This window comes from Cygnus olor, chromosome 4 (genome assembly GCF_009769625.2).
Source record: "Cygnus olor isolate bCygOlo1 chromosome 4, bCygOlo1.pri.v2, whole genome shotgun sequence".
Classification (NCBI taxonomy): domain Eukaryota; kingdom Metazoa; phylum Chordata; class Aves; order Anseriformes; family Anatidae; genus Cygnus; species Cygnus olor.
The window spans coordinates 54,374,893-54,398,218 of record NC_049172.1 but is presented as its reverse complement, the minus strand read 5'-3'; the positions used below and the strand labels follow the sequence as shown (position 1 = coordinate 54,398,218).

General features: G+C 39.9%; 1 protein-coding gene across 1 annotated transcript in view; it reads left to right on the top strand.

The window, feature by feature from the left end:
• NWD2 (NACHT and WD repeat domain containing 2) overlaps positions 1-22,115 on the top strand; it is a 59,735-nt gene extending 37,620 nt beyond the window's left edge. Inside the window, exons 4-7 of the mRNA XM_040556012.1 lie at positions 12,269-12,472; positions 13,756-13,900; positions 14,178-14,767; positions 16,400-22,115. Coding sequence (XP_040411946.1) covers positions 12,269-12,472; positions 13,756-13,900; positions 14,178-14,767; positions 16,400-20,335 — 4,875 coding nt within the window. The 3' untranslated portion in view covers positions 20,336-22,115. The remainder of the gene's footprint in view (positions 1-12,268; positions 12,473-13,755; positions 13,901-14,177; positions 14,768-16,399) is intronic.
• The last annotated feature ends 1,211 nt before the right edge of the window (positions 22,116-23,326 follow it).

Here is a 23,326-nt window from a genome sequence, read left to right as displayed (position 1 = left end):
GTGTCCTGGTTTTGGCTGGGAGGGAGATAGAGACGCTGAGATAGAGTTAAGAGTCTCTCACGTAACAGACATCAGACATAAAATAGAAACAGATTTTTATTAAAGCTCCTTACTGAGTCACTATTCACAGTGTTGAGAAGTTTTACAACAGCGTGTTACTTGGATGTTTGAAGTTACCTGTCAAAACATGCACGCAGTAGACACTACAAGTACCACTTACTAGAAGTCCTTGACTGACTTAGATCATAGGGCACAATACACTCCTTGCCTCTGACAAGAAAGCTGAAAAATACTAATTTTAACTTCAGCTTTCTTCTCTGAATAAAAAGAAGGAAATTGTGCATTAAAAAAAAAATCACGTCTCAAGTTATCAGAGAGGTCATTTAACTATATTACGTTGTTTTGCATACAGTGATAAACACTGAATTCTGGGTGCTGTGGAGAGGTAGCATTATTGTCTGCTAGAACTAATGTCCCCTACACTAAAAGCTTGCCTTTGGGCCTTCATTTGTTTTATATCCCTGCAAAACATGTTTATTAATGGTGTTTAGCTGCTTTACAACACACTACACGGTCATGGGTCGTGTCAGGCTCATGAGGACTGTATTATTCTGTGCAACTTGTGAAAACATTTTCTTGACATTTAATTACAAAATTAGGTTTTCATTTGCACTCTCAATGAATACCAATCTGTTTAGTTCTAATAAGAAAGGGGAAAAAAAAAAAACAGCAAAAAGAAATCTGCAGTGAAATGTCACATCATATTAAAATTAGTTATAGGTTTCCTAAAGTTGGGGGGGTGTTATTAAAAATGTTATCCCATCAGTGATCTCTGCCTCTGATGATGCTCATTAATTAACACTTTCTAATACCTTTATAGTGGCTGTATATGTTATTGAGAAACACAGCTTAATTATGTTACTGAACAGAAAGATACAGGTCCACTTCCAGTAGAGTGCGTGTGCCCAACATGGATAGATTTCGCAGTCCTAAAAACTCCTCCTCAGCTGCTGCAGCTTTGGAGGTGACTACAGACTAGAGGCCTCTGTGTTATCCCGTAGGTACCTAATTCATCTCGTCTTGCCATGCGCAAAATTACCTCAGCCTAAGCTCTTTGGCTCATCACTTATCTTAAATATCATCTCAGAATGGGAATTTAGAAAATAAGCAACCCTTCCTATAGACATTATAGACATCATATTTCCCAGAGTATAAAAATGTGGCCCCTTCCTTTCAGAAGGTGCATGGGTACAGCAGGAGGCAGCATCCTTTCTTTCATATGAAGCATACCAAAGAGGGCAGTAGGAGTCCTAGATTTTAATTCCCTGGGGCTGGTGTCCAGAAGCCGATGTCCTGTCCTCCCAGCCCTAGGCTCAGGGTATCTTCTTCCTCTCCGGCTCCATGATGCCTGTATCCCTGGCTGCTCAGTGAGGCACATCAGGCAGCAGTGGCAGAAGAATCATTTCTCCATTACCCAGTCTTCACCTAAGAGATGCAGGACAGGATTTCAGACCCTTTCTTGATTCCTCCCTGCTTGGGTGAGTGTTGTGATTATTTTACGAAGTGGAGTTACACAGCCATGCTGTCATCTAGAAGACAGGGTTGATCTTCCAGGAAGGGTACTTTTCCTACCCTCTGCAGGAAGGGCAGGGATTCCACAGGCAAGGTTATTGACTCCAGGCCGGGGCTGGTTGCTGAAATCTTCTATTAGATCTCGCACTTGTAGTTTGTTTTTCTGTCCAGCTCCACTGTTACAAACTGCTGTGGGACCCGTCAGAGAATTTACAGGAATGTGGGCTTGCAGTAGAAGTCACCTGCCAGATCCCACGCTTTATGTGAGAGGAAAAGTGTGCATGCCCATTAAGAAGATTCCCACCCATTTTCAAAAAAAGGGCAAAGCGAAAATGATTCATTTGTCTGAAGGCAAATCAGAGTGAGTGAGAGCTCAAGTGTACAGCCAGAGGTAGGCAAAATCTTCTTCAGTCCTTTCCCCTATCTTTATTCACAGACCTTATCTTATTTTATGCTTTTTGACTGATTTTCTCACCTGTACCCACGCTCGAGCTTGAGCTTGAAGACCCAGCAGTGGCAGTGAAAGAAGCGGCTACAAAATGAACTAAACTGGTGTTGTGTGACCACACAGGAGACAGAAGAGTGTGGAGGAAGGGCGCCATTGATATTTTCACATCCAGAAGAAAGGAGAGTTCTGATGAAGCAAAGTGTGTCAGGGAAGTAGGTAATGAATTTCTTCTGAAGAAGCACATCTCCCTGCATGATGGACTGCTAGCTCCTACCCACCACATCCTGAGAAGTCTTTCACCATTATTTTATAACTCCCTACCACTAGGCAGAAGCTTTGAGATTTAAAAATATTGCACTGTGGGTGAAGTTCAGAGCTGAGGGAATTGGTTTACTCAGCTTCAGCTGTTCTCTTTAATTTCCTGAAAGACAGGCTAAGGATCAAGTAACTCCACCATCATTCTCACACCTCATGCCAGGTACATTTCTCACAGCAAAAGACTTAAGCACTTGCACCGCATACTTCCGGCCGCAATTACAGTCAGTTTTCTTACAAGGCAGTTCAACAACCCCTTTTTGTTTTTCGTGGAGCTAAAAGCAGTATCCTTATGAATTTCCTGAAATACCTATAGCTGTGCCACCGCTACCACCACCTCCATGTACTTCTGCAGTGCCTCCAGGGAAAAAAAAGAGAGAAATTAAGGCATACCTCTGCGACCCAGCACACAGCAATATTTCTCAAGCCAGGGAGTGTAAGTGCATATCTAGGCAGGGCAGAAAAAAAATCTGTTTCTCAGTGCAGAAATATCTTTGCTATACTTTCAGTTTTCCATTCACTTTAATAATTTCAGTAAGAAAAAAATAAATTTCTTCTTTTATGTTTTGTGCAGTCAGGTGAAGTTCTAAAAATAAATATATTTACTTGCAAGCTTCAACCAAAGGATTGGAGTATGGACACTATTATTATCACCAGGTACAGGGAAAAAACAAATTAAAATATTTGCTACTGTTCTGAATGTATCATTTTTCTCTTAAAAACAAACAAGACAAACGTAAACTGACAGTCCCATCCCAGCTGATACATAAATATACAACATCCTTTGCTATTAGCAGTCAAAACAGAAAATGTTTTTTGTTTGTTTGTGGATTTTGTGGCTTTTTTTTGCAAGCTGTCATTATCCTCATTTTATAGATAGGCAGTCCGAGTTAGTGGCAAAAGCCTTAGGAATTTACCAGCGTCTACACTGAAATGAAGCAAAATAGGAATGAAGGACTGAAATTTAAAAGGTCTGCACTAACTCTGATGTTCTGTCTCCTAAGTTGCATGGCCTTACAACTGCAGGCAGTAAGGCAGTTGGACTAGAAGGCCCCTTCCAACTGAACTATTCTACTTAACAACAAAAAGAGTTGTTCTGAATGCAGTTACATCTTGGAAATGACAGGTTACAACTTTTTTGGCTTTTTGTTTTTTCCTTCATATTTTTGATTTTGAAGAATATTCTGTCAGTGCATATCCGTGTGAGAGCATCAGAAGGCACTGACACTGCACCGCAATACAGGTAGCAAACACAGAAGTAGAGGCAACTATTTTCAGGACATCTTTTAGCCCCCAGCTACCCTGGAATTCCAGCTTCCTAAAGCTTGGTTTGTAATAAGTGCCTTATTACAGCCTTCTCCATCTTGCTTTCAGTTGTTCACTTTAATTCAGATCAGTTTAATTTAATTCCTTGCAGTTTAGCCTAACAAGCAGTTAACATGTATACTCTGTTGAGATTTTCAATGGATTCATATATTTATTTTTCTTATTGTTGAAATCATTAGTGCAGTGAAAATAAATTTAAGCAAATATACTTTTCTTGTTTCTGTTCAGATGATTCACTGTTGTTTAGCCATTAGCATTTTTTTGCTTTGAGTTTGAGAGGAATTGGCTATTGTTCCCTCAAGGAATAAAAGAACAAATAAAGGGCATTTCTTTTCTGTTTGTTTGTAGCAAGTAGTATCAATTCAAATAATATTTATTTCTCAGAAACAAGGTCCATCTAAGCCTTTTATATTTGTGCTTTTTGATTTTATTTTATCTTTGTGCCCAAAATATCTCTGGCTGTGCCTGAGATATCTTAATCACCTTATATTGCATATGTAATTTCTATAGGGTACTGCTACAATAGGGTTACAATACACTGGCAACAAACCAAAAAGACCTCTAGTTGTACTAAATTTCTTTCAATGGGATGTTAAATAAAAGGCCCATTAAAATTGATATCCTGACCGTTTTGTTCCAGATTTTCAAGTCATTATTTACCTGTCTATTTGCTTATATCAGTTAAGCCCACATTTCTGCAGACCAGGAGGGTAAATAGGGCTGTATGTTACAAATTCTGAGGTCCTTTCCTGACTTGGAACCAGCCTTCTAGGCAGGATGGACATGGGAATGCGCTGTGTTATCTCATGGAAATTCAGGATGAAAGATGGGACGTAGTATGTAGCCAGTATAAATATGAAAAGTAAGGTTTGAAAACAAGAGAGCATTTCCTGTTGTTGTGCTGGTGATTTTGTCTTCAGTTTGCACATACATATACATATATGTGTACATACCAATTGAAAGAAATTGTTGGGTATTAGCATTTGATTATAAAAGTAGGCTTTTTAGACAGAACATTTAGAATGTCTAAGGTCTTTTAAAATTGAAGTTAAATAGAAATGTTGATCTTCTACTTATATTTTTGTTATTTCTTTTCTATCTATAGCAGTAACATACTTTTTATCAGCTAATAGATAGAATAACATCACAGCAAGCATTAGTGCAATAAGAACATTTCACTCACTGAGCAAAATGGCTATTTGGCTGAAATGTATGGCTTTAAAGGGGAAAAAAGGTTTTATTTCATAGAAAGATGTATCTACCATGGAAGGAAACCTAGAAGAGCAGACTCAGGAAGCTCGCGAGCTTCCAAGAAGCCTGATGATTTGGGTACGTACCTGCTGACCACAAACTTGCCCTTCTTTCAGTTCAGGAGAGATTTTGAAACAAACCTCTCTGTCCACAGTGAGCTGCCTCATTACCGGCCTTACTGTCAGTCATGCATGAGGTGAGGCATGGTGTGAGTTTCTATCAGTCTGACGGCCACAGTTCCCTTAGGGATGAGTGGAAGGACACCTCTGGGACATCAGTGGGAGCAGCCAAACCCCTAGCAACAGATGAACAATGTAATGCCCTAAGGCACTTTAACAGCACTTAAATCCCTACAAGTCTGGCATCTGCCTGAGGAACCACTTAGTGGGTCTCAGTGACACCTGAATGCTGATGTTGGGTGCCTGCAGGCAATTTCCAGCCCAGAGTATGAAGTATTCACTGCATCCTCACCACTTTCTCCTAATGGAGCTGCTCCACTTTGATTAGTTGATCTCAGTTTAAGCTTACATGAATTTAGCAGGCTGAAATATGAGTCACTCAGGATCTAACTCACAAGTGGGCAAGGCTTTCCTACTTCAGCAGTGAGCAGTTCCTGTGAAGATGATAGGGCTGACAATTAGGAACAATAGCTTCTGCTATCCCATTACAACTAAACACTGCAGACCTGTCACAGGTCTGAATCCCTGCCCAGACTTAATTCCCTGCACCTAATTGCTAGGTGAAATGGGGACAATATACTTCTGAATCTCTCCTGGCTGTTGCCGAAACAAATTGCTTAAGTGCTTAGATCTGGACAAAAAGAGGTATCTTAGGTTAAAAAATTAATTATGGTTTAGTTTAATTCCTTCAAAGGCGATTTCTTGAATATTTATTCTTCAAAAAGTTGGCAATCAAGGAGTTGTCTGAGATGAGGCAGAGAGGACTTTGATATGTTTCAGTGTTACAAGTGCAACTTTACAGAGACAAGCAGTAAAAGTGGTAGGACTGATCCCATGAAGCCCAGCAAAAGATCGTTGGATCAGATAATTCATCAGCAACAAAACTGTTTTCAGTGAATCCGTAGCTTTCTCTGTTGGCAAAGAGGCAAAAAAATGCTGCTCTTAAGGTGGAAAGTATCTGAAATCACAAACCATTACAGATCTGACTTTTAAAGTGACATTTTCAGATGTTAATGTATAATTTCCTTAAAATAAAAAAAAAAAAAAAAAGATGAAAACAATCAGTAATGAGTCCAGCTTGCTATAATAACTTGATCTGGTGCTTAGGTACATGATTTAGTGGGTGACATTGGGAGTAGGGGGATGGTTGGACCAGATGATCTTGGAGGTCTTTTCCAACCTTTACGATTCTATGAATCTATGATAATTTGATGGCTTGTTTTTATCTACCACTAAATATACTAGAGAAATTAAATATCTTAGTTGAAATTAAATATATCTAAAATTTCAACTTGTTCTTTATTGATATAAGGTATGGTATTAGGGTTCATGAATGTTTCAGTAATGATGTCTGAACTTAAAACGTGGCATGCACTATGAATCCGTCGTATCTCAGGATCAAATCCAAACCTCATTAGTTTCCTCCTTTTGGTCATTATTGTGACTATGCCTGTGATTTTTTAATCTGCCTTTAATAATCTTCCTTTAACATCAGCTTCAGGCGCAACAAAGCTAACAAGACTATTGCTGAGGTTGCTCTGTGTTAATTCTATAAAGTTTTGTCAGACACAATTCATTGCTGAGGGTTTTATACATGTTTGCCAGCCTGATCGCTTTAAACAGCTCAATCACCTGCAATCTAATGAATCTTTAATTTGTTGTTTTACTATTAAAGGAAACTGACTCATCAGGTGGGACATTGGATTCATAAGTCTGCATATAAAACTGTCTCTTGGTACTGAATGTGGTGTAAACATTACTGTTCCCTTTAAAAATAATTTCCTATAATAATCATCAAAATGTTCCAATGTTGTTACCACAAATTGAAGTTCTAGTTTATTACTGTACAGTACTGTGGTATTTTTCATAAAGGGTGTAAATGACAATATTCTTATTTGCATTTAGCATGAAGCAACATGAAGATTGTGAGAAACTATATTTTCTTCAAACTTGTTTGTTCTATTTTTCCTACTTGAATGTATAGGGAATATAGAGAGAGGGGCAAACATCTCCAGGGGCTGCTGCAAGCCTCCTGTGTAGGTGCAGCTCGGACACAGAAGCCCCTGGAGAAAGATGTGTGATTCTGAGCTTCTCATTTAGGCATCTGAAGTTTTGGGTGGTTTTATGGTGTCCTGATAGGATACACTTAGAGACAGATATAAATCAAAAGGAGTAGAGGGGAGGTGGCAAGTCCCTGGTACCAGCTAGAAGGAGGTATGTCCATGCCTCATCACCATGTCCAAGCACAGGAAGATAGAGTTTTCACGGCCCTTGCATGCAAACCATAGTATCACAAAATCATAGAATATCTGGAGTTGGAAGAGACACAGAAGGACCATTGAGTCCACCTCCTGGCTCCACACATGACCACCCAAAAATCAGACCATGTGTCTGAGAGCATTGTCCAAATGCTGCTTGAACTCTGGCAGGCTCGGTGCTGTGACCACTGCCCTGGGGAGCCTGTCCCAGTGCCCAACCACCCTCTGGGTGCAGAACCTTTCCCTAACACCCAGCCTGACCCTCCCCTGTCCCAGCTCCAGGCCGTTCCCTCGGGTCCTGTCGCTGTCCCCAGAGAGCAGCGCTCAGCGCCTGCCCCTCCGCTCCCCTCGTGAGGGAGCTGCAGGCCGCCATGAGGCCTCCCCTCAGCCTGCTCTGCTCTGGACTGAACAAACCAAGGGACCTCAGCTGCTCCTCGTATGTCTTGCCCTCTTGACCCTTCACCATCTTTGCTGCCCTCCTTTGGATGCTCTCTAATAGTTTTATGCCTTTCTTATGTTGTGCAGTACTTGAGATGAAGCCGGACCAGCACAGAGCAGAGCAGGACAATCCCTTCAGTTGACCAGCTAGCAATGCCATGCCTGATGCACCCCAGGACACAGTTGACCCTCGTGGCTGCCAGGGCGCGCTGTTGACTCACATTCAATTTGATGTCAACCAGAACTCCAAGATCACTTTCTATGGGGCTGCTGTCCAGCCTCCTATCCCCCAGTCTGTAGATAGAGCCAGGGGTGCCCCATCCCAGGTGTTCAGCCTTGCTCTTCAGCTTCATACTGTTGGTAATTGCCCAGCCCTTTAGTTTGTCAAAATCTCTCTGCAAGGCCTGTCTACCCTCAAGGGAGTCAACAGCTCCTCCCAATTTAGTGTTAATCTGCAAACTTATTTAGTATACCTTCAAGTCCTCCATCCAAGTCATTTATGAAAACATTAAAGAGAACAGACCCTAAAATGGAGCCCTGAAATGGAGCTAAAAATGGCTCCTAAAATGGGCCCTAAAATGGAGCCCCACTAGTGACTGACCAACAGCCTGATGCATCCCATATACTATAACCATTTGAGCCTAACCCATCAGCCAATTGTTCATCCACTGCATTATGTTTTTGTCCATCTGTATGCTAGACATTTTGTCCAGAAGGATACTGTGAGAAACAGTATCAAAAGCTTTGCTGAAATCTAAAAATTTTGCATTTTCTGGCTTCCCATGATCAACCAGGTGCGTAACCTTGTCATAAAAGGAAATTAAGTTCATTAAACAAGACTTTCCCCTCATGAACCTATGTTGGTTGTGACCAATGACTGCATTGTCCTTCAGGTGTTTTTCAGTAACTCCCAGAATAATTTTCCCCATAATTTTACCAGGCACTGAAATGAGACTGACAGGCCTGTAATTACCAGGGTCTTCTTTCTTGCCTTTCCTGAAAATTGGCACAATGTTTGCCAGCTTCCAGGCAACTGGGACCTCTCCAGATCCCAAAGACCATTGAAAAACAATTAAGAGAAGTCTCACAATGATATCAGCCAGCTCTCTGAGTACCCTGGGATGAAACCCATGGGGTCCCATATGCTTAAATGCATCCAGCTGGAGCAGGAAATCCCATACAAGTTTGGGGTTGGCTGGGAGTTTGTTACTGCAGTCATGGGATGTGATACCAGAGTCCTTCAGAGAAAGTGTGAGTTACTTTTGTCCTCTCCAAAAAAATGAAAAGAAGTTGTGTTTCAGTACCTCAATTTGATGGCCAATGAAACTGGGCTGTAAATTCAGGCTAGACTGGAGTTATCAAGCAGCAAAGGAATGACTCCATGAAGAGTTTTCTACCAAAGAAGTTTTTTTACCAAGAATATTTTTGAATGATTACACAGAATCGGATACTAATGCCAGAACCTTAGCTTCCAAGAGGAACACAACGCAGTGAAGTGCCTTGGATTGCCCTGCTCTAAATGGTAGACCTACTCATGATTTGCTGTTTCTGCCTGCATAATCAATTCCTTTCATTCCAGTTCTTTTTTCTTTTTCTTTCTCTTTTTTCTTTTCTTTTCTTTTCTTTTCTTTTCTTTCTCTTTCTTTTCTTTTCTTTTCTTTTCTTTTCTTTTTTCTTTTCTTTTCTTTTCTTTTCTTTTCTTTTCTTTTCTTTTCTTTTCTTTTCTTTTCTTTTCTTTTCTTTTCTTTTTTCTTTTCTTTTCTTTTCTCTTTTCTTTTGTTCCTATCATGTTCCTATTTCTGTTCCTCATTATTTACTTGTTAATCTTACAGTATAAGAACCTCCAAGTTATTAATGCATTTACTTGCCTTTCTAAATGCACACATTCACCAAGTAGGTGCCCCAAGAGTCCTCAAAATCTCTGTTCTGCTGCTCCTTAACTTTGTTTTAATTACAGAAATGCCTGTGTTTTGGTTAAAAAATTGAGTCCTTCCTTGCTCAGACCAGCCATACGAAGCAGTATTCCTGCATTAAAGAAAGCCAAGTTTCAGAGGTGTGCTCTGAGCATGGCTAACTCATGCCGCTCATGAAGCACTTCTACCAAAATCCCCACAATGGTTTTCTGGCATGTAGTGGGCACAGTTATGGAAGACCATTTGATTAAAAAATGTAAAGGCTTTCAAATAATATTTTTGTGTAGGCCTCAGTTTTATTTAAAAGCTCATGATAAAACCATCCACTGTGATTCTAGTATTCTGCTTGTATTAAAAAAACCTTTTAATGTGTTTTGCTCAACTGGTCAGGAAGATGTTCCCTAGTGCAAGATTATTTACATAAAGTCTGTTGCAATGACAGATAAAATAGAGCAAAAAAACCCGTCTTTCAATTTTAAAGTAATGCTTTTCTTTACTTATCTCTTATTCAATGGAGAGAGAACAGCATGAACTGTACCAGAGAAGCCAAAAAGTACACAGAATAATTCCAAAACAAATTTAGTTGATTAAATGCAGTACATTAAAACAAGACATTTTAATGTTGACGTTTTAATATCGTTAGTGAAAGGCCCAGCTATTGATCTTTGCTCAGGCAACAATGAATCCATTGGACTTAAATTCAGAAAAAGTGTAGCCTAATGAATTTTAAGTAACAATTAACTACACAAGGTAATGGCAAAATTTCCATAGCAAAGCTCCACTGAGAGAAATTTAGGAGATTTCTATATCACTCTGAATGTGCTAGGGCTTGCAGTTCAGCATGATAGAGTTATTAACCTCACTGGAAAAAAAAAAGAAGGAAAATAATATTATATTTTGTTTAACCTCTGCAGCTCCAGAATTCCAAAATTATTGGGCTCTCAGGCCAACCACTCGCCATCAGAGCCAGCACTGTAGTTTATGTGAGCTCTCCCCAGTCAGCTCCAGGCAAAAAACAGCCAGGTTACAATGAGAGCTGTGGTCTAAGCTAGCCCAGGTGCTTTTGCCTGAAAGAGGTTAGGAAGTGTTTATGTAAACTGCACGGATGTCTGTGCTCTGAGGCTGCAGCATCTAGCAGGATGAGCTGCATGAGTACCTTCTGCCAACACAACTGGCTTCAGAGAAGGGTATCTGCAGCATCACACTTTTATAATCTGTGCAGCAAGCTTCATCACCATCAGTTATTGATTTTCAGGGTTTAGTTACAGTTGAAAAAGTTTAAAACAGCTTCTCATTATGATGAGTGGTTTAAAAATGAATATTTAGATTTTTATTATTTACAAACAAGGTCATTTACATTTTTAGGGTACTACTGTATTTGCATTAGCATAACTTTGCTAAGGCATCTTTCCAATTCAAATCATGATGCTGATACCGTTGGTTCCTCTCCACATTAAGTACTCCTTCTCATTAACTCAGAATCTTTACTGAATACATTTAAATGTGGAAAGAAAAAATGGAATTCTATTTTAAATGAAGTGAGAATTCTCACTTACTTCTGTGGACCAAGATTTGAATGCAGAATTAATCAGATAGTCACAAACGTGAAAAAGTTTGTAGAAAGAATGCAGAAGTGTCTTACAGCTCTATCTTCCAAAAAGTTTTTCCCAACCCTTTTTTATTTAATATTTATAGGCAGCAAACTACATAACTAAGTTATAAAAAATGTACTCATAGCATCATAACCAATATTTTAAACTTCAGTTACTTAGGTAACAAATCTTATGTGCCACAGTTTAAGAAAAAGAAGTGGTCTAACATCCACAGACCTTTACGTTTATACCAAATATATGCACTTAAGTACTAAAATGAGCTTTGATCCATTTCTATTTGGTATTTGGTCAAAACTCTTTTCCCTTGCCTCACTGTTCATTCCCTGGACAGCTACTGGGGCAAAGACATTGAACATTGTTTGCAGTAAGGGAATATGAGACAGCAAAGCAGCTTGTGGTTCTACAACATTGATCTTGGTATTTCTGGTAGAAGCCACATTTTTAATAATACTAATGGGAATTGTACACAAATTCATGTGAATTTTCACCAAACAGAACATAAAATCTTATGTTCCGTTACAGTGGAAACCAAGAATAAAACCAAGAGGTAAAGAATTCAGAGGTGCATCCTTAACCTGTAGTCCACAGAACAGGATTCCTACATTCACTTTTACATGTGTGATTAATGCCAGCTAATGGGAATCAATAATACATAAGTCGATACTGTGATAAGAAAATGTTGGGTGTTTTTAATTACATCTTTTGAATGCCTTTGTATTTTTATTACCGGTTACTGTTAAGAAAGCTAATGCACCTACTTGAAATTCTACCAAGTCATAGTAGTAGGATGTAGCTCAACAGTAATTCATCTTACACTATATCTGTTTGCCTTTCTAGTAATTTCAAAGTCGTGAAACTAGTTACCACATTGGTTTTTAAGAAATTCAGATCCTGAGGAGGGTCTTGGCATCACTAAAAAGAAAAATGTAATCCCTACTTTCCTGCAAATACACAGGGCTTACTGGGAGAGAAGTATGGCAACATCCGAATACCAGGGGAAGTTGAGTCAGCCGAATTTGAAATGATCCTGGATGCTGCCTTAGAGGCTAAGCTAGAGACAAGGATTTTAGAGGAGTGGTACTGCAGGGATGAGAACGCAGTGCCACCAGCGTATTACCTCAGGCCAAAATCTGAAATGCTGAAGAGCTACCAGAATACGGTAAGTCACATTTACCTCCTAAAAAATTCCTATCAGTTGAAAAACAGCCTTTCAAGAGTCCTGAAGTGCCTAATGCTGTCCCTGGGCAGATCGCATACTATTAACTTCCTAACCATATTCCAACAGAAGATTTTTGAACACCATTAATTATCATTTTTAAAACATGCATTTGTCGTTAACTGGTGACAATAAAGACTATATCACCCAGGGCTCAGTTCTGCCTTCCTACACATCCTACATATCCAAGGACAGATTTCAGCGTAGAGAAGAGAGGTCCGTAACAGAGCAAACATTCGTTTTGAGCACGTACTGCAGCGTAGAAGAGAATGAAATTAAACTGTTATACTGCATTCACCCATCATGTAGCAGAATGTAGTATTTGTTGCATGAAAAAACATTGAAAACATGAAAAACGTTGACACGGAAGTGTTTAATGAGCTGAATGCAGTATAATGTGGCTAATTCTGACTTATTTACTGCAAGGGAGGAAGCAAGTTTTGTAACTTCATGTGTTGTTTTGCTAATGCCCACAATGTCCTTTGAATAAAGCTTGGCTTTTTTTGTTGTTAAAACTTTGTACCTTTCCTCAAGCTACTGACACAACAGGAGTAGTCAAAGGGATATTCATAACTTAAAGCTAACACAGTTACATCCTATAAACTCACTGGAAATAATAAAAGACATACCGCTCTGAACATGTCAAGAAAGAGTTGCTAAGGAACGTAACCCTCAAGGCCACCCTTTTTCTTATTTCACCCTCCCACCGCCAGGAAAACTGGATACCCCTTAAACACGTCACTTGCAGTAGGTCATGCAGCAGTGACTACCAGCTGCCTTAAGGAAAACCTATATTTTTCAAATATAAGGTGTTTATTTACCACTACCAGGAACCTCATTTTCAGTTTTGAAATCCAAGTTTTAATTATTATTACTTCTCTTTAATAGGAAAAATAAGACCGCTTCTTTATTATCATTATTTCAGGCTTGGTTCTCCGGTTCTCAAAACCCTTCTTCTATTAAGGTTTTCTCAGTCTTACTCATGAGGAATATTGCATCAGCTGCCTACAGGAGGAATTGAGAAAATATTCAAAGTAGATAGTCTTTATAATTCTATAAAAGAATATATTATGATTATCTGCAGTATAAAAAAGTTGAACTTATTTATTTTTAGTGTATGTGTTTCTCTGTTAACTGTGTTATTTATGACCTTAAATATTAGGCCTTTACTTTTTGAAGTTGTAGATGTATTACAGCTACTGTTTAACTATGGATATTTTTAAAAGATGGAATCTTCTTCAAACTCTATGAATGAGAACAAATGGCAAGATATATCAGAAGAGATTAAGAAGATTTTTAAGACCGCTGTGAAATTGCTGTATGAGAAAGGAAAAATGAAACACAGCCAAGCAAAGAGATATCTTTCCTCTGGTAAAGTTAAGACTTACTATTTCTGTGTGTTCATTTATTATCTTTTCTATCAACCTTTCCACAAACATGAAAATATATTTCTGTTGGCATTTCTCACCTAACCGAAGAGGAAAACATGCTTCTTGCTCTTGCTTGAGACAAGCAACTTTTCTGTGCTTTTTCTTCTTTTCACAGAAAACAGATGCAATCATTTAAGAGTCTGCATGTTGGGGGTGGGGTCTTGAACTGTTTATAAAGAAAAGGTAACAGAGACTCTGCGTTCTCTTTTCATCCTCAGCTATTGAAGATGAACTTGATTTTGCCTTGGGTAAACAAACACCAGCCTTCCTAAAGAAGTGTGTTTGCTACATTCGGAAAATTGCCAACATCGAGCGTTTTGTTAAAATTCCAGAGATGGGAAAATACATGGATGTGGTACATACAGCTGGGAAGTTTCTACGAGATCCTGAAGCCCATGAGAAGCTGATCAAGCTCAGGGATGAATTCATTCCCACCATTGTCGCATCCTCCAATCTGAGAGTGTACACGTCCGTCACTCACTGTGACATGAAACTGGGCTACTCCCAAGAAGTGGAGAATCATTACATTGAAGGACTCGGTAAACAATTCTATGAAGACATGATCGATATTATCCAGGCAACAGTGCAGCAGAATTTTGACACAGAGACAGACTTGTTGTATGATGAAGTTCTTCAGCATTCATCACTATGTAAAACATATTCCACTTTTTATGAATACAGATGTGAGGCATTGCATATAGTTCACAAATACGTTCTACCTAGCAAAATAGGACACATTAACCCTCTTATCATATACGGAGGACCATGCACAGGGAAAACTCTTCTATTAGCCGAAGTGGCAAAGAAGGTAAATAAATACCTTACATAGTTTGGTGATGCCAAGAGCATTTGTGCATGAAGGCTAGATTTTCATTCTTCCTCTTGACAATATATCAGTCTTTAATACATAAAATAAAGATTATAAAACTGACATACTGCTTATTGTTGTATACATGTTGAGAAAAAGACTTTTCCTTTGACTAGCAACATGTATACATAATGCCCAACTGAAACAAAAGCTTATAGAGCTTTCAAAAAACTAGTAGAGATCAACATATTTTTGAGTTATCAACCTGTATTTCAGAGTGATCTTTTTCCCTTTTGTTCCACAGAGGTCCTATAAATCTGGAACCGTCTAAACATCATATGCTGTTTTTAGTCTTATTCACAAATACAGCATGTCTTTCCAAGTCATGCTATCTTGTTTTATGTTCTCATCAGAAATTACTCCAGAATTAGACTGATACGCTTGCTACAAATACACTTGCCAGAAATCTATCTGCAATAACCAGCAAAAATACCTGTGTTTAGCTGACATATGCTGCTTCAGCCACTGAGCTGAGTACTACAGGGACATGAGGGAAACACTGCAACGCAGGACCAGATGCAGGGAAAAAAGAAAAAAAAAACAGGCTGGCATCTCTAAGCCTAATTCTCTAGCTAGAAGTCACAACTTCGAGTTCCCTGCAGTGTGCTTAGAGAATTTGGCACAGTAGGCTGGGAAACAGCCATATCAGCCAGAAGGAAATACAGTAAGGAACAATAATGTTTAAAATCCTATCTCTTTCCCAAATGTGACTTCCTAGATTCACATCAGTTGCCTACATGAAATTGGGATTTACAGTTTAAAATCTCATTTCAGATCCCAGTACATAAGTTAACCTTGAGGCTCTGGTTATGTTTTTCTTTTAAAATATTCTGTAATATTTTAAGTGAGGGGAAAAGACTTAGCATGTGAGAGAACTGAGTGAGTTAGCCTGCACGGACTGAGAGGATTTAGAGCCACATTCCTCACTTGCTTAGAGTATGCTAACAAAAAAAAAAAAAAACAAAAACACAGCAAGAAATACATTTTACCCATTATGGCAGTGTTAGAGCCACAAGCGCACCAAGAGAAAGCATACTTCAGTGGTCCAGGAATTAACATAACCAGCTAGGAATGGGCAATCCTGTATTCCCATCCCTGTCCACCAAAATCATCAGGGCATGTATTTATAACTCTGTTGTGAATGAATATTAAGCAAGCTTCGGTGCCAAGCAGGTCTGCCTGGCCAAGGATGATCGCTCAGTGTCTAAGGAAGGTTGTTAATAAGAGCATCTGCCTACTGACTTTCAGAAGTGAGACACAGATTTTGCAAAGAGTACCCTGGGATTTACAGACTAAATTCTGCTCAGGTCCCCATAGATGTAAGATCCTCTTTGTGGATCTGTGTCTTAGTGTTTTGGGATACAACCTGGGCTAAACAAAGGTGACATATGATATAAATTTCACCCAGTGCACATAAATCAAAGCAACCTCAAACTGCTAGTGAGAGCACTTCCACTCAACCAGTAACATTTAAAAAAAAAATTTATATATATAAATATAGGCAGTTACTATTTATAAACTCTGTTACTGTGCTTCATTTAGATACTAACTAAATCGTGCTCTACATTCTAGGCCTATTCCTGGCTGCAGGAAGAGATGGGACCTGATTCTGACCCTGTGGTAGTTATAAGATTTTTGGGATCCACCGAAACAAGTACCGATCTGAAGAACATACTTCAAAGCGTTTGTGAGCAATTAGCAGTCAACTACCGTTGCCTCGTACAAAGTTACCCAAAAAAGATTCACGACCTGCGGGACTTGTTCATAAATCTTTTGAATGAGTCTTCATTCCACAGGCCACTGGTGATAATTTTCGATGCCCTAGAACAGCTAACGGATAGCGATGATGCTAGGAAGCTTTGGTGGCTTCCCATTCACCTCCCCCGCTCAGTACGGATAATTTTGTCAACACTGCCAAACAAGCATGGGATCCTGCAAAAACTGAGGTGCCTTATTCATGAAGAAGACAACTACATTGAACTGACTGCAAGGGACAGAAAGATGTGTAGCCAAGTGCTGAAACATCAGCTGCTGCGAGTTAAACGAAAAGTAACATCAGGGCAACAGATCTACGTCAATGAAGCATTCTCCAAGTGCACACTGCCTATGTTTGTGAACTTAACCTTCAGGGAGGTCAGGAACTGGAGATCTCACAAAGATGTGGACGAGTCCTCCCTCTGTGTCACTGTACATGAAAGCATAGAACAGTTGTTTTGGTCGCTGGAAAACAAGTGTGGATCACGACTACTGTCAAGAGCACTTGGCTACATCACTATGTCCAAATCTGGCCTGAGTGAAATGGAACTGGAAGATATTTTAGCCCTTGACAACAGCGTTATGTATGAACTCAGTGAGAGTGTCCGAGAAAGTAACCCATTGAGAATTCCCTACATATACATTGCAAGGCTTAAGGAGGGTTTACAGGGATACTTAATAGAGCGACAAGTGAAAAATGTAACACTGCTGCTTTGGGCAAATAGGCACCTGCAACTAATTGCCCAGAAACTGTACCTGAACAATGAAGAAGATTTGCAGGAAATGCACACAGTCATGGCAGAGTATTTCCTTGGTGTTTGGTCAGGTGGGCGAAGAAAACCTTTTTACAGCAATGACCAGTATCTGAATGGCTGTCCTGACCATGACAGCAGAGGCCTGAATGAAGACGAAAAGCACTGCATGGATCAGATTGCTTTTGACAGGCAGGCACCTGATCAGCCGTGGGTTTTTCAGTGTAATCCCTTAGAGCCCGATATCTTTTTTATCAATCACAGAAAAATGACGGAGCTTATTCATCACTTGACGAGATGTGGAAGAACAGATGATCTTCTGTATGGAGTCATTATGAACTTCAGCTGGCTGTACACCATGATTAGGATAGGGCAGTTTGATAAAGCGCTTTCCGACATAGAACTGGCTTACACCTGCTCGCAAGAAAAGGAGCTGAAGTTTCTGGCCAGTACCCTCCGCAGTATAAAGTTCAAAGTAGTAAAATACCCAGGGTCACTCTCCGCTGAGTTGCAGCAGAGGCTTCTGCCAGTAGTAAGCTCATTGCCTAAACTCAGACACCTCCTCTTAGAATGCGACAAGGACGGGCCCAAGTACTGCTCTATCGTCCCTTTGCATTCATCCATGGACGTGACTTACAGCCCCGAGCGCCTGCCGCTGTCATCCAGCTGCATGCACGTCACGGAAATCCTGCCCACTTTTAATCCCAGCACAATCATCGCTGCTTTGGAAAACGGCTCCATCAGCACCTGGGACGTAGAGACCCGCCAGCTCCTGAGGCAGATTACAACCGCTCCATCTGTTATCTTAGGGATGAAACTTACTAGTGACGAAAAGTATCTTGTAGTGGCTACAACAAAAAACACCCTTTTGATATACGATAACATAAATTCCTGTCTTTTGTCTGAAATGGAAATTAAGGGGTCAAAACATTGTGGAATAGTGGGGGGCTCCAGTTTTATAAATGGGTTTACGTTATCGGTCAACCATGCACTCGCGTGGCTGGAGGCCAGCAAAGATGTCACCGTCATAGACCTGCTTTACGGCTGGCCTCTCTATCACTTCCACTGCTGGTACGAAGTGACCTGCGTGCAGTGCTCTCCGGACGGAGTTTATGCTTTCTGTGGGCAGTATTTGAACACCACAACCATTTTTCACTTAGGCAGCGGAGAGAAGCTGGCCACCGTGACCTCCGAATTTTCTGGTGGATTTGTGAAATTCCTTCTTATTCTGGACACAGCCCAAGAAATGGTGATGGTGGACAACGAGGGTAGCCTCTCTGTTTGGAATACAGAGGAGATCGCGAATCCCCAGCTTACGGATGACTTTGACTGCAGGAGAGAAGACAGCGAGGTTGTCAGCATAGAGCTTTCTGAAGACCAAAGTGCAATTTTAATTTGTAAGGCTCTCAGCATTGAGCTTCTTGACACTCGTGTGTGGAAGGTGGCCGAAAAGTTTAGAGCTAAACACAATGAGCGCTTTATATCTGCCGTGTTGTCCAAAAATGGCAACTGTATAATTGCTTCAATGGAAAATACCTCAGCCATTTTTGTTTGGAGAAGAGATACAGGACAGTGCATGGCAAGCTTACAGGAAATCTCAGGAACTATAGTCAGGCTAATTAAATCAAATCATCATAACATGCTGCTATCCTTATCCACCAGTGGTGTCCTTTCTATCTGGGATATAGACATCATAACTGCTATGTCCAACATTGACAAATCCGGCAAACCTATCCAAAGACTGGTGCTGCCGGCCAGAGGGGAATTAATATACACATTGGACGGATCAGATTCTGTCCACAAGTGGAACTTCAGCACTGGATTTATTGAAGCTGTGTTCAAGCACGAAGGAATTGTTGAAAACTGTGTGCTGACCTCTTCTGGAGAGATAATGGTTACATCGGATGATAAATGCAGCCAGTATGTATGGCACACTGTTAGCGGCGAAAACATCTTTCGCATCAATGGGCAAAAAATCTCAGAGCTAATGATCACTCATAATGACCAATTTGTAGTCTCCCTCTGTGAGCAAAATGCATCCAGAGTTTGGCGACTGGCCACAGGACATCGGGTTTGCAATATTTTAGTTGCCTTACAGAACGCATTTATAACAACTGCAAATACTTTTGTAGTCGGAATGGCGAAGAATAAAGTGTTGGCAGTGAGCCTCTGGACAGGCAGTATAACCAAGAAGTTTTGCTGCGATGATGGTGCAAGCATTGTGGACATCAAACTGATACCGGATTGCCCAGATATTATAGTATTTATAACATCTACTGAAACAGTGAACATCTGGAGCCTAACAGAGGAAGTCATCTGCAGGCGTGTACAACTGCCTAACAATTTCTTAAAAAATTTGGAAGACTTTGAAATGTCCCCAAACGGCAAGCTAGGAATTATAACCCGTGGTGATGAGAACATCAATGTGCTTGATCTACACAGCGGAAAACTTCGTGTGGTTCATGCTCCCGGTATCATCTGGAGGCAAAGGCTGTCTCGTGATGGCCGCTATCTCGTGTATATCTGTTTTCGCGGTGAGGAAGATGATGACAACGGTGCGATCTCCAGTTTAATTGTAATGAGGCTAGCAGATGGCAAAAACATCGGTGCCTGCTCTCTTTATAAAACTCCCACTTTCCTTGCACTCTCACAGAGACATTTAAATATTATTATTGGATTTGATGACGGAAGTATAGGCACTTACACGGTAGTGGATCGAGTTGACGCTGCGCTGAAAATTAAAATTGCTACTTCAAACAGCCGTCAGATTTTCAACAACACGACACAAGTGATTAGGCCAAAATGTCACAATTATAGCTTCAAAGTGACTGCAGACTGCATTTGGAGGGAATCAACTGAAGTATTTGCAAGGGATAGCCCCATTACAGTTACAGAGCCGGAGGTGAGTGAAGCAACACCAACCAAAAAACACAACTATTGCTACGAAAAAGTGTGCTCAGCCATAGACTGCAGAGGACACAGTTTTGCTGCTGACAACTGAGTATCCGTCTGGACTAGTTTACCTGAGTAATAGTATACATGCATAGATTTGTCTTCTGAATTCAAGTAAAAATCAGTGCATTTCTTGGAAGACAGACAGAAACAGCAGAGGGCAGACCAGCTGTTTTTTCCTTGACAAATATTCTTAGATTTACGTACACACACACACACAAAAAAAAAAAAAAAAAAAAAAAAAGCAAATGTGAAGCAAATATATCAGCAATCGGCTGCAGGGTTTTTTTTAAATTTCGGAATACAAGGTTCAGTCCTTCCACCAGGGCCTTGATCAAAAATTTCTAGCAATACTATCAAAATTGTTATGCTATTACAGAAGTTAGGTGATCTTACGTGGAATTGACAAACTGTTGCAACTAGAGCTAAAGCTCTACCTGACCAGTGAGAAAGGCAGACCACTGTTTTATAAACCAAGTCGCCTAGAGGTGGTCAGGGCTGGGTGTATAGCTAACAGCCAACTTCATACCCACTTGCAAAAATGCGTTTTTCTTGCTTGATGGTGCAATGACAAGATGTCACCTGCCAACCTGGAACACTTGATACATTCCATCATCATTTAAAATATACCTACCTTTTTTTTTTTTTGTTAATTGGGATTAATCATTGGGTTGAAAGGAGTAGGCATCAGTCAGCTGCAAACATGTCAACATGTGAGGTGATAAATACTTCACCTCAGTGAAAGGACTGAAAGATTATTTTTTTTAATTGCATGCAGGGATTTCAGGTTTCTGTATTGTGATAAAAATGATTAAAAAAAATAACTAGGTCATAAAAGGAGTATATGGTTTGGGTTTTTGTTTTTTGGTTTGGGGATTTTTTTTTGTCTTCGCAGTGTTTATTAGTACAGGTCGTAAAGAAAACTTTTTCAAAGAGAAAGGGCATTGCAGATAAACAGTTAAACGTATGAATTTCTTTATGTTAAAAGGTGGCTATCCGTTTTCTTGTAAGAAAATCTAAAATATCTCCTATGTCCCCAAAGTAATCTTAATAGAAAGCTTTTAGACATGCCATGTTTTATTCTTGATAACATTTGCCTTACTATCAATTCTGTTCTTTCCCATGATAAATGCAGATCAGATGACCAAACACTCTGGGACTGCTTGTATATGTGCTAAAATTCTCCACTAAATGCAAAGGCTGTCCAAAGGTTCTTTATTGTTCCAATTTGTAATGGGTTTTTCTTACTTACTACCTTCACTTTCTGCTTTAGAACTGTTCTGAGCCTTTTGTACAGTTTTATCAGTTTGAAGGCAGAAATTGTGAAATAATCACATGAAATAATGACAAATGCTTAAAAAAAACTCCATTTTGCCCAAGTAAAAGAAATACTGGACAACATCTGAAAGGATAATTTTTTTTTTCTCCTTACGTACCTTAAAGATGGCGTATCTGTGGAAAATTTTTCAAATGATGTAAACAAACCAATTTTGTTTTTAAAATGAGAACTCCATGCCACAAATTTCCAAGAAATGAATGCTAAGCTAGAACTTAATGTAGTGTGTGAGTGTTCTATGTACAAGCCAATATAGTATATTAAGTGACTTGAATGATTTTTCCTAACTTGTTTGCAACTAATAGATCATACTGAATGTTTTTATGTAAACTTTGTAATGTTGGGAAAACCTACCCAATCAGAGATTTATATTTTCATAAATGTCAAATTTAGTTAAATTTTGTTACAGAGTTGTTAAATTAGAAATCTATTGCAGTCTTCAAACAATATACAGTCTTGTGTATGCATTGTTTGTACTAATAAACTAAGGAAACAGACCCCTGTGCATGTTTGCAGAGTTTTAATTTTAGGGACAGCCCAGTAGGAGACTGCATTTTTAGTGTGGCATTCTCAGCTCTTCTTGAGACTTTAAATGAATGATGTGTAAAATATATATTGGCTATCTCCACAACAGCAAATTTCATGCTGTCAGAGAGACACAGCTGCACACATTTGCAGCTCCCATTAGCCTGTATTTAAATGTTTTTAAGGGCTATGCTTGTAAGGAAAATTCCAATATTTTTCACCCTACAGTTAACTAAATCAAACATTCAAAAGCCACTGAAATTCACCAAAAAAAAAAAATGCTGCTTATGACTAGATTGCACACTGCCAGTGTGCAAGTCAACAGACAAAACTTGTGTAACCTATCTGTTAGAAAGCACAGAAGAGAGGGGGACACCTGAAATCCCATTCCCCTGCAGAGCCACGGAGATGGAAAGAAGTGGCTCAGGGATCCACTCCTCCCAGGATCCTGTTCTGAAGGTAAGCAACTTCCAACTTCTTTTGAAAACCAGGTATAACGCGCTCATGTCAATCTTGAAAGAGTTAAAATACGTGGTCTCCTACCTGCCAGGAGCGTGGCGAACACTGGGTAGCAACTGAGCGTAGCATAGAAACAGAGCAAAACACAGATAGAGAGGAACACTCTTCCTGGTCGGGAAGCAGTACCAGAACCCTGCCCAGCCCACTTCAGCTGAGTGGTTTATTGCTGGAGTACACAGATTTGTTCCTCTTGTTTTCTGCCTCAGTCTCCTTCTGCACAGTGGGACGGCTTCTTGGGGCAGGAGATAGTCCCCAGCAAAACAGATGACCAGCCCACCAGTGAGAGCAGTCTTCCCCTTGTCTCGGGCCAAAGAGGGAATTGATTTTAGGTCTTTGTCAAAACAATAGGCTGGCACAAGAAAGTGTTAGTGCTGTATACAAAAAGGCACAGGTGCTCTCGTCAGGTTTTGAACCTTAGTCTTGTGTTCTGAACAAGGACAGCAGGCATGGGGCAGCACCACTATTTCTCTTTGTTGTAAACCAGTGAGAAAGATGAACGTGACTCCTATTCCAGTTCAGCCCTTTTGCCCAGGATTGGGTTCGTAATCTCACTGAGAATGCTTTATAATTTCTCTCCGTCTCAGTACATCTGTACCTCACTCAGGTTTCCAGCTTTCTGAATCTCTCTCTCAGGTGTCAGACTCCGCACGTGCACTGAGC